The sequence below is a fragment of the Pinus tabuliformis genome, chromosome 1_1 (assembly GCF_031772625.1).
Source record: "Pinus tabuliformis cultivar Carrire ecotype Pingquan chromosome 1_1, CPIR1, whole genome shotgun sequence".
NCBI classification, from domain to species: Eukaryota; Viridiplantae; Streptophyta; class Pinopsida; order Pinales; family Pinaceae; genus Pinus; species Pinus tabuliformis.
In genome coordinates this window covers 816,541,984-816,554,473 of record NC_142297.1, presented here as the reverse complement: position 1 = coordinate 816,554,473, position 12,490 = coordinate 816,541,984, and the positions used below count along the sequence as shown (strand labels likewise).

Below are 12,490 nucleotides of genomic sequence, written 5' to 3'. Positions count from 1 at the left end.
AAAGATAAGTACACCAACCTCAAACTCATGGAACTCGTCGCTATCCAAATAAAGTCGTCCTTATCCAAATTGTTAATTTAGGTTAAGGGGGAATCATCCACAAAGAAAACCGTTGATTTTGCAGCCACAGTTTGGGATGACGCACCACATTTGACCCTTCTATCGGAAACCTCCGCTCCTCCGTCCCTTTACATAAACCGCCTTCTCATCTTTTATTCACTCACCATTTCATATAGTTGAATGCTGTTCTTGCTGCAGTATGACAGCAGCAAAATGTATTGTTCTACTTCTGGCCATGGCGGTGGGCGGCATCCATGCCCAGTACACGAGCTCCTCGGTCGTAGTTGGAGATAATACTGGCAACGGCGGCAAGAGATTCAATAAGGAGGTAGGGATCAGCCTGGCAACGGATATATTGCTAACCGCCAATAATTTTACGGATGCCACGCTCTACGCCCACCAGTCGCCCAGTGACAGGAAGAACGTGACCGCCGTATTAATGGTTGTGGAAAGCAAGCTTGACATTGATGTCTACGTGGACTTGGAAAACAACACAATCTTCTTGAGCTCTGACTACATTAGCAGGTACAAGGGTGATCTAGTAAGAGAGGTCATTGGCATTCAGTTCGAGGGGGTGGCCGCCATCTGGCAGTGGAGCGACGAAGCGCCCCAGTGGTGGCTCGACGGCGTTTCGATTTATTTCCGCCTACTTGTCGGCTACGCCCCAGAAGGCTTTCCTGCGCCCGGTAGCGGAGATAGTTGGGAACGGGGAGGCAATGTGACTGCCAGGTTTATCGAGTACTTGGAGACCGTTACCTCTGGTTTTGTTGGCAAGGTGAATGCGAAAATAAAAACTTCATGGGACATCGGATACTTCAAGGATGTCACTGGTAAACCCGTGAAGGAGCTGTGGAGTGATTACAAGGCTGAGAATGGAAAAGGATCCTGACCAAAAGTAGTGGGTGAATTTTATGCACGAGCGTAGGTCTACTATTCGATAATAAATAGCGCCATACTAGGCGGTGGGTTTTAGATTTAAATAGCAGCCTACTACATATGTTAATAAAAAGATCTTAATACACAGAAGTCTTTTCTGGTAATACAATTTAATTTACTGTACTCAATTTTTATTTTCATCTCAATGTTACCCATTTAATATGAGCCTAGATACAAGTTTTTTTTAATGCAATTTAATTTTCTTGTACCCAATTTTCATCGTAATGTTTACTGGCATAAATTTATCTTAAATCGGATTTAATATGAGTTGAAAAAGATCTAATTTCTTTAAGCGTAAATTTTTTTTATGAGTCACATTATTTTAATGTTTTATATAGTTATTTAATTTTTTTGGTTTTTAAATTTTTTTTTGGCATATATGAACAAAATTTCAACTTTGATCACTGACATACATCCTTATACAACATAGTGAGCTATAGTAGAATGAGCCTCTTGGCTCAATAAATTGGAGAATATGTCATTTTTGAGGTTGTAAGAATTAAAGTAAAATTTTGAAACTATACTTAGTTGAACATCAAATTCATTTCTAATTTCTTTCTTTTATAAGATAAAAAACTAAGCTTTCTTTCTTATTTTTAAAATATCAAAACTGGATTGATTTGTTTTGTCTTCAGTTTTATTAATGTTCTTTAATTAAAAATATATTATTAAAATGATATTTATTATATATGGGATAAAATTATATATAAAATTAGAATGTAATTTGCAGAAATTTATTATATAAATAATTAAAAATTTACTCCGACAGATTTACTGAAAGGAAATATTAACAAGTTAATGAAATTTCATTAGTCGTGGTCAAGAACCTAGCCACCCAGGGAATGGAATTTCATTAGCCTTGGCAGACACTGCCTTGGCCAAAACCATGGGCAAGCAGGGCAAGTGAGCCTTCAAATTCTTTTAGCCTTTTAAAGGCTACATTACATGAAATACCATGGGCAAAAAACTATGAGTACACATATACCACTACCCAAATCCACCAATACTAAGTGCCTCGACCTCCTTTGCAATGAAGTCCTTTTAGCCTTTCAAAGACTACATTACATGAAATATCATGGGCAGAAAACCATGGGTAAACATATACCACTACCCAAAACCACCAATGTTTAACTGGTCATCTTTGACTCTATTTGTGAGTCAATTTTATGTGGGGTTCCTTACTATATCCAGCCAACCTTTTCAACCTTGCCTCCTTTACAATGAAGTCCTTTTAGACTTTTAAAGGCTACATCATGAAATACCATGGGCACGAAAGCACATGTACGCATATATTATTGGGCAAAACCACTACTATTTAACTGGCCATCTTTGACTCTATCATCCAGTCAATTGTATCTAACATTCCCCCTCAAACTTGATGTGGGGTTCTTTGCCTAAATCCAACCAACATTGCCAATAGAGTCAACCCAACACGGCTTACGCTCTTAAAAATTTATACATGGGTATGAGTTAACGGACATCTCCCCTATTGCCTACATCTAACCCAGAGTTTACAAATAATTACCTAAGAGTATGCTTGCCTTCCCAAGTCTTACAACAATGTGTCCATTTACATGCAATAAACTTTTATAACTTTATTATAATAATAATTTATTTTGTCCCTTGTTACTCTCTTTTTTTTCCTCCTCTCTCTTCTCCAATTGAATCCCTGTGCAACGAGTTCTGCCTTGGTCATCTCTTACCATTGTAATGTTCCAACTTATTTTAGAAACTTTATGTTATCTACCCAGCCCTGAGTAACCGAAATCCTCCACTCAGGAGCTAGGCCTGCAACATCACAAGGTCGAATCCACACCACCAATTTTGTGCCATTACCAAGGCATTCCCTTCATTCACTACTTCACAACTAGAGACCTTTTATAGAACTAGTGTTATGTCGCACGTCTTCAACTGGGCGCTACGCAACAACTAGATTTACTTTGACCAAAACTGAACTTCTCCACTTCCATGCCCTCGCAATAACCCGCTGAACTTATCTCTATTACAGGTTGTTTGACCCCACCTACGTGGCTAACTGGGTCCCTCCATCTCCACCATGGTCTACAGTGATAATCCATCCCAATTTCGTGCCCATTTTTGTTTTGAAATCCTACCGAGCTAGGTAGGTGTCAGTGGACATCGAATTAATGGTCAAGTCAATGTTTCCCACCATCGGTCCCATTCCATCCCTCAACTCCCCTCGAAAAAAATTAAAAACATCCAGTTTGCACGACAATTTTTCAATTCCTGTAGGTGTGCTTCGTTCAAATTTAAGGCGTGAAACCCTATGGTGATGGCATCATTTATCTACATCTCGGAGTGATCTTTCTTAATCTCCTCCTTTCAAGTAAATATGGAAGAAGCATTAAGGAACCGTTGGAGCTTGAGAAGCTAAGAGATGCTTGAAGCGAATTGGGCTTCTTTTGTATCATCAACCACGAAATCGACCAAAACCTTATTTGAACACTGGACTCCATTTCAGGAGACATGTTACTGCCCATTGACATCAAGGAAAGGCCATTTCTTCCAAGTTGTGGCCAGAACTCTCGATATGTTTCTGTTTGTCTCAAAATCGTTATTACAAAATAAAATATGTACTTATGAACTCACGCATATTCAGAATAAGTATTTGATAGTATTTATCATGTCTTGCAGAGAGACGGTCCATAAATATGTGTATGAGATTATGGATTTTCACATAGAATGTTGAAACTCATCATGTACAGTTTTGGTTTGGACGTGGGTAAGAAAAATGGATCAGTTCCATTTGAGAAGTTATATTATATTATATATCATACCTCATTTGAAATCATAACATAAATAAATTTGATTCATTGCATCCAAAACTTGAAAATCAACTATGAAATTGAAGCATCCCTTTTGGAGTAGGATATTAAAATCGCAACAATTTTTTCTAACTATGTGCTAGAAAGTCATAAATGTTTGGTGTGGAGGTTTGATTATTTTCTGTATTCAGAGGTATCACTTTATTAGATCCCAATTCGAAATGTGACAGCAACGCCGCCCGTAATATGTGCGTTGCAAGGGGGGTCCGGGGGAGGAGGGGATGTCAACGATCTTTAAGAGGCCCCCCTTGGTGGGGGATCGGGGGAAGTGCCCCCAAAGCGAAAAATAGATGTAACATTGCCTTGTAAAATGTTGTAATTACGTAGTCGATCTGGGTCGTTCATTAGGCGGAGATCTGATGGTACAAGTTATGTTTGTTAGGGTTTTTTTCTCTAAAATGAAACCCGTCACTATATATGAGGGAATTGTATTACATCTCTAAATATCTGTATTCTGAGCGAGAGAGAGAGGTGATTGTGTGAGAGTGAAGAGGAAATTACAATGGATCTAATGTAGGTTGTATCTCTTCAGTTTGCTGGATAATATAAAAGGAAAGATTGATTGTTTCTCCATGGGCATAGCCCAAATTGGGTGAACCACGTATATCAGTGTCTCTCTTGTTTTATGTGTTTATGTGTTTATATTTCTGCAATACATTTTCATGTGTTCTATTGCTCTATAATATATATTTTTAACAATAAATACAAAATGCAAATATTTGTTTACTCTTAATGAAAATCGCAATAGTGATTTCATTGAGTGAAACATAAATTATTTTTCAAATTTATTGTTGCAATGTTGATGTTCAAAACAAACAAATTATTCATAATTAAAACATATAACCCAACAAACATAGAAATGATTCATAAGTCATGTAAGATCATATGCAAGTGAAAAATTATTCTCAAGTTTTTATGCAAACATCATATTGATAAAAATTACATAAAATGTTGTATACAATTATCCAAGTTCACTCCTAGATTTTACCACACCATAAGAATCTAGATCATCATAAGATGAATGACTAGCTGAAGATGTATATGGCCCAATTTTTTTCTATTATAATAAATGCTCCATCTAATCTACATGTATTTCCAACATTTCATATTTCAAAATCCTTCTAGGTCTATGATTGGGTTCAATGGATGCCCGTCTTGCCACTACTTGTGGTAGCAACCTCTTTATAATCTCTATGATTTTGAAGCAAAGAGTTTCATTCATTTTCAAATTCAAGTCACAAAAAACTATCAACATCCTCTAATTTTATAAGGTTAGTTCGATGGTTATCTATATTTGGACCCTTTATTTTTCTCTTTCTATTGACTTTTTTCTCAACTACCATATCTTGCTTGTACACAACCTTGAATGGTTATCTCTCTATTACATACCAATATATGTCAATTGTTGTAACATCCTTATTTTCTTTAATGACCTTTATAGCATTGACAACCTAAAATGTATAACCATGTGGATCGCCATCCGCTAACATTGTAATCGTACAACCCTATTTAATATCTTGTACAAAACATCTATAAGGGTCTTCCATGACTTCATGTTTTGTATCGGATCTTCCAAAACCAATACACATTTCTCTTTCCTCTATTTGTGAAGACTCAATAATGCCTTGATATTGTTGTTGTTAAACAATGTTTCTTTTCTAATATTCATTTGGCATATTTTGTGGCCAAATAAATGAAGTCTTCAAAAATGTATCTCCATTTCTTGAGCTTGAAATTATGTCACTTTGATAATTGAAAAAAGAGTCCCACCAAACATAATCAATGACATCAAAGCACTCATATGTATCTTTAATGGAGTTTTTAAATTTCTTCTAAGTATTCATAATAATATACATCTCACTTATGACATTGTGCATTATGGATTTTGGCAATTAATTGTAATAAAAATAAATTTGATGCAAATATTGGATGATCTGGAATGAACTTCAAAAATGTTAATCCTAATGAAGGCCTCCATTCTACAAAAATTGAATAATTATTGCCCCATATAAGTGTTTTTCCCCTTAATTATTTTGATATAGAGTTGATGTTGGAAGCTAATGTTATTAAGTTATTCAATGAATTTTATTTCACCATGCGATCTCAAAACCAATATTCACATGCCAATAGTTTCTTCCACTATGTGAAAAATAAATTATGGAATGTATGATTTTTTAATATATTTGATTAATGATGGCAAGCTCCCAAAATTCTTCCTCAATTTTATGGAAAAGAAACTGAACATTTGATCAATATGGTCATGAGTGTGTCCAACAAGAAGGAAACCAACTTTTAACTTTAAAAAAAAAATATTCAACAAGGATGCTTAGATATCCAAATATAACTTGTTTTTTGTTTTCATGGCTAGTGTTGCCAAATTATAGATATAGAACTCAAGTAATATTACTAGACTAATGAGAGAGTAGACAATGAATTATGGTGATGGAAAGATTAGAATAACTATGAATATTTTGAGTTGTGAAGTAATTCGTTGGATAAATTTTCTCATAAATAGCCATATAACCGACCACGTCAAATTGAATAAAATTCTCCTCTTGTAATTTTTTTGGTGTGTAGAAAAAATGTAGTAGAAGTATTTTATTTTGGTTTATACCATCAATTATCAAATGTGAATATTTATTTGGAATATTGTAAAAAATATTTGGATGTTGGTACATTTTATTCCTTTCACTTGATTGTTGATTGTAATGCTCTTGAAATAATTTGACAATGAATATAGACATTACATTAAAAAATATATATTGATAATAAACTTTTATAATTGATAACTATTTAATTATAATAAATAATGTTGTAAATAAATACCTCTTTGTACCTCTTCACATTTATCGCTTTTTAATTTAAGAGAGCAAAACTACTATAAACCCCTCGTCCTTGACTTCTTAAGAATACATATGATTTTGAATTGTTTCTTGCACATCCTTATAAAGTATGCATATGTAATAAAATTAGAATTTCCTTTAATGTCTTCTGCATATTCTTTGAATAAGTTGTATATTCCTTATTTTGAGAAATTATCTAGAATATGTATTGTGTATCTATTTGGAAAACACTCTCCATGTTTCATAAAGAAGTTTTAAATCTATGAAATGTAGAGTTTGTTTATGATCCAACCCCTTATCTATGATTTGATTTTAAGTTTTGAATAAAATGTAGGATATTTTCCAATATTTTTCCAATCATAGAGAAATGCATGGGAGATGTTGCAAATGAGTTCAAAAGATCATTGAAATAAACTAGTTTAGGGTTAGAACATCCATCTTGTCCATCTTTTAAACAAGTGCAAGATGGATTTGGAAATACATTGAGGCATGAAATAGATTTATTGGAGAGGATGGATGCTCATATACATCATCTAGTTGTGCCCCAAGTAGACGCACCCACTGATCGCACAACATCCCCCTAGTAGGCAGGCGGTCGATTCTTAGAATCATCCCCTGCCTACCAGGGGGACGATTATGAGAATTGGCCCCTAGCATGCTAGGGGGTGATTCTCAGAATCAACCCCATGGTAGGAAGTGGGTCGTTGTGCCGCAAGTGAGCACATCTGCCTAAGGAAAAATGGCCCCCTGTCATGTTGATTATGAGAATTGACCCCTTGTTAAGCTGAGTATGAGAATTGGCTCCCTCATTGCTAGGGCGATGTTGTGCCCCAGACAGGCGCGTTAGGCCATGGCGTGCTTGCCTGCGGCACAATGGGCATGCTTGCCTACGACACAATGGGAACACAACGGGCATGAAAGTGGGCATTCACGTTGTGCTATGGGTGGGCAAGCCCATGACTGAGCACACCCTCCCAAAGCACAAGCACACTGCTTATGCCTTGGGTAGGTGGGCACACCCATGGCTGGATACGCCCAACCAAGGCACAATGGTGCCTTGGCAGGCAAGGGGCCGATTATGAGAATCAATCCCTAGTATTCAAGGGGTTGATTCTAAGAATCGACACACTGCTAGGCCAGGGGATGATTCTAAGAATCAACCTCGGGGAAAACCAGAGGGTGGGGGGGAAAATGTAAACAAAAAAATAAAAAACTTGGGAGTGGGTTTTTTTTTGTACCCTGGATGAAGCTAACAACCAATTTGTCATGGGGGTCACTATGCATGTTTATGGTGTTTTTTTGTTTTTAAATTTTACTTTATTTTATTTGTTTACTTAAGATATTGATTATTCTTTAATTTACTATTATATATATATGGCTGGAAAATGGCCTCAATGAAGGTTTCTGTTAATCTTTATTGACCAAAGACAATAGTTACATCATCTAAAGATGGAGGTAGGCCCTCAAAAAGTACTGCTAAACGAACTTGACCTAAGCTAATGACTAAAAATATAGCAAGTGACTCTTGAAAGGAAAATAAGTTGGTTTCTTACTGGAAGAAATCACAAGAAGTGAAGCATACACAATTTTCATGGTTTGTGAAAGATAGAGAAGGCGAAGAAGATCTGCAAATATATCTATATGTTGGTATGATTTACGATGGTGGAAGTTATGAGGTTGTGAGAAAGGTACTAGACATATGTTTGATGTTGGAATCTGAAGTTGTTTATATACATACAAAAGCATCCAAGTCACATGACAAGATTAGATATGAGTTTTCATTGTCGATGTATGACACAACGGATGATTCTACAAGGATATGTAAGAAAATCATAAACGACATTGAACAAAATATCATAAGTATTTCTATTTATATTTATGTGTTTTATGTTATTGTAACTATATCTTTATATTTTTTATAACTTAGCTCTTATTGACATATTATATTTTGTTTGTTAGAGTTTTACTAAGGATATTTCAATTATGTTGGGAAGAATTTATTTTATAGAGAGAGATATTATGAATGTTTTCCAAAATTGTGGCTCTTGCTATAAAGGCTAGTAGCATGGTCATCTCATTCAGTCATAATCTTATTGAAAGTTTCCCTCTTACCTCCAAAATCTATGGTTTGCTAAAGATCATAAGGAAGGGGCTCCTCTGAGACCCATTGTCAACAAGATATGAGGGCCAACTTATCTTCTTGCTAAATATTTAGCCCAGAAGCTTAAGCACCTTGTTGGCCATACAGAATCCTTCATCAAGGACTCTGCATCATTTTTTAATGAGCTAAAGAGTTTCAAGCTTGATCCAGAAGAAAAGCTTGTGGGCTTCAATGTGGTATCTCTCTACACTAATATCCTTATCAACAAGGCCATCGAAGTCATTAATTGCATCATAGATCATGATACATCTTATTTAGTTGGTATTTGTCTTACTTCTACTTTCTTTTCATTCGATGGGGAATTCTATGAGAAAACTTGCGGTGTCACCATGGGTTCCCCCCTCTCCCTTGTGGTAGCTAATCTATTCATTGAGGATTGTGAATCAAAGGCCTTAGCCTCTTCTCATCTTCTGCCTAAGTTGTGGAAGAGATTTGTGGATGACACTTGTGTCATCTGGTCCCATGGTAAAGAAAAGTTGGAACTGTTTTTCCTCCATCTTAAAAATCAATCTAGTTCTATAAAGTTTACCATGGAATTTGAATGTAATGGTAGTCTTCCCTTCCTTGACATCCTCCTCTCAAGGAATGATGATGGCTCTTTCTCTCATCAGGTATATCATAAGAAAACTCATACGGAACAATATCTTCATGCTAATTCTCATCATTTCCCAGCTCAAAATCTTGGTGTTCTCAACACCTTAACAACTAGAGCTTTAAGAGTTTTTGATGAGAACCATATCAAGGAAGAGAGAGCACATCTCCTAAGATTTTTCTTTAATAATGGGTATAGTAGACACCAATGTACTAAGGCTTTCCTGAGAGCTGAAAGAGTCGTAGTGTTAAGAAAGATACCAAGGATTGGTTTTCTAGTGTTCATCTTCCTTTTATCCAAGGGACCACTGACAATATTGCAAGGATCCTAAGGAAGAATAAGGTGGCTTCAGCCATTCGACCTTTAAATACCATCAAGAGCTCCCTTAGATCTGTAAAAGACCTAGTGGACCCCAAGAATATGAAGGTTGTTTACATTATCCCATGCTCTTGTGGGACTCCCTACATTGGTGAGACTAGTCACTCGATTAATCAAAGGATTCGTGAGCATGTTGATGACATCAAGCATGGAAAGACCCACTCCTCTGCTTTGGCAGAGCATATAAATAAATCTAAGAATCACATATGAATTGAGGAGACCCAAGTCATTGCTAAGGTTAGTCATTTCCAGCATCATAAATTGAGGGAGGCCCTAGAAATTGAAAAAAGACCCAATAATTTGAATAGAGATGATGGTTGGAATATTAGTAGAAGTTGGGTCCCTGTCTTGTCATCCTAGTTTTTTAGGATTCTTTTTAGGATTTATTTTGTTTGTTTGTTTATCCATGTAGGTATTGGCATCCATTTTATAGTAATTTTTGTTGATTTATTCTTCATTAGAGTTTATTTTCTTGATCCTTCGCGTTTTTTATGTATTTTATCATCATAACCACTCTTAACTCCTTTTAGTACTTTTGTTAATTGTTTAATGGGCATAAGCCCCATATTTTATTATTGAACCCATTTTACTTATTGATTATTTTTACTTTGGATATATATATATATATATATATATATATATATATATATATATATATATATTATATTTGTTTAATTTATTTATTTTTCCATTAATTATTTTTAATTTATTTTAATTTATTTCCATTAGTTATTTTATTTATCAAATGATCTTGTCTCGAATAGGGTCTTTCCTCGTTTTTATAATTTTTGACTCCCCTCCTTTAAAGTTTGCCTTTGATTATTTATTTTAAATATTATTTCTGAAAAAACTAGCCATTTAATATAATAGTTACTTGTTAATATTTGTTTTTAATAAATTAATAAACTAATATCACAGTTTAAATAATATTTTTCAAAAACTAGTAATATTTGGTTTTAATAAATTAATTTAAATATTATTTTTCAAAAACTAGGCATTTAATATAGTCATTACCTATTAATATTTTTAATAAATTAATGAAATAATATCATTATTTAAATATTTTTTTACAAAAACTAGCAGTTTAATATAACTGTTACTTAATAACATTTATTTTTAATAAATTAATATTATAATTTAAACATTGTTGTTCAAATATAGCTGTTACTTGAAATTATGTCTCTACATTGCTTTTATTTAAGCCTTTGCCATGGTGTGCCTCTTCATCTGGTCCTGATGATGAACCACACTTATTGGTTCGAAACGCGTCAGCCAAAAAATTCTCTCACGTGATTTCTACCGAAAGACTTTGTTTAATTCATTATGGATCATAGAAGCTTGAATACAGAAATTATGAATGTTGTCGGAAGTTTCTACTTAGGGTCAGAAGAAGATATGAGAAACAAGCAAAAAAATTACTTCATTATGCTACAAGACTACATCCAAGGGATCAACAAAGAATTTGTATAGTCGATACATCTAACAAAGATATACAATTACTTTTGAAGATGAGGAAGTTGAAGCTGAAGAATATGTTGCCATTACTAAGGATGAGATAAGAACTGATGTTAGAAAGGAGAAGAGCCAGAAAATACCAAAAGAAAAAATGTCTGAGAATGTCTCCCTTTTGATTGATTATGAGGAGATTGCTTATGTATAAGAAAATATGATAACCGATAGGAGGAAGAAATTAAAAGTTAACCATTCTCAAAAACTCATGGCCGCTAGTAAAGATCCTAGTGAAAAATCAAAAGGAAGCAGGGAAATCATTACACCAAGAGCTGATCTAGATGATGGAATTATTAAAACGAAGCAAAATTCCATTTGAAATCAGTTGGCAAAGGAAAACATAATTAAGCGTGGTCGTACATTTCAACTTAATGTCATCCGAATCGATAAGACAAATGAATGACAATTTAAATATCAAATTAGAAATCCACACCACCTGCATGTTCACAACTTGAAAACATTGATGAGGTACAATCAATATGCTCATGTGGTTGATTATGTGCTTCTTGTTGATCCAATTCAAGTTCCCAACAAAGAAGCATTTCATAAGTCAAATTTTTTTTTAATACAAATATTATGTACTTGGGGGGAGCCATTATGTAGAAGCTCAAAGGAAAGTGATGGAGGAATATCTCAATAACCCACGTTTTGAAACAATGAAATGTATAATTTTTATCGGTTTAACAAACACATAAGAAAAGTTATTAGCATGGGTGTTTTAATCACGATTGTTGTTACACCAAAACCCATCGGTATAAGTAAACAGACACATTTCTAGAGTTAACAAATCCATGAGAGTTTGTTAAGCCATATCGCAAAGCATAAGATGAGTATTAGATTATCCAATGCGCAAAAATCTCCCCCCCAACGTGAGCCGAGTGTGATATAAATTCGAGACCTTTAACTCTAATACCACTTGCTGGAATCATGATTTTCGTTACACCAAAACCCACAAGTATTAGTACATAGACACATTGTCATAGTTACAGACCCATGAGATGCTATTAAGCCATGTTGCAAAACACACAGGGAGTGTTAGGTTATCCAATGCCCAACAATGGGATCATAATAAAAATAATGAGTATAGGATGTCTATGAATTTCATCCAAAGGGTTATATTTATTAATAATTAGTTTGAAGAAAAATGTGGTCGGGATAAGACAAT

General features: G+C 34.6%; 1 protein-coding gene across 1 annotated transcript; it reads left to right on the top strand.

Moving 5' to 3' along the window:
• The first annotated feature begins 295 nt into the window (after window positions 1–295).
• LOC149216574 (uncharacterized) lies at window positions 296–949 on the top strand. The gene has a single exon (XM_089390010.1). It carries the CDS (start codon window positions 296–298, stop codon window positions 947–949), a length of 654 nt encoding a protein of 217 aa, XP_089246136.1.
• Window positions 950–12,490: the final 11,541 nt, after the last annotated feature.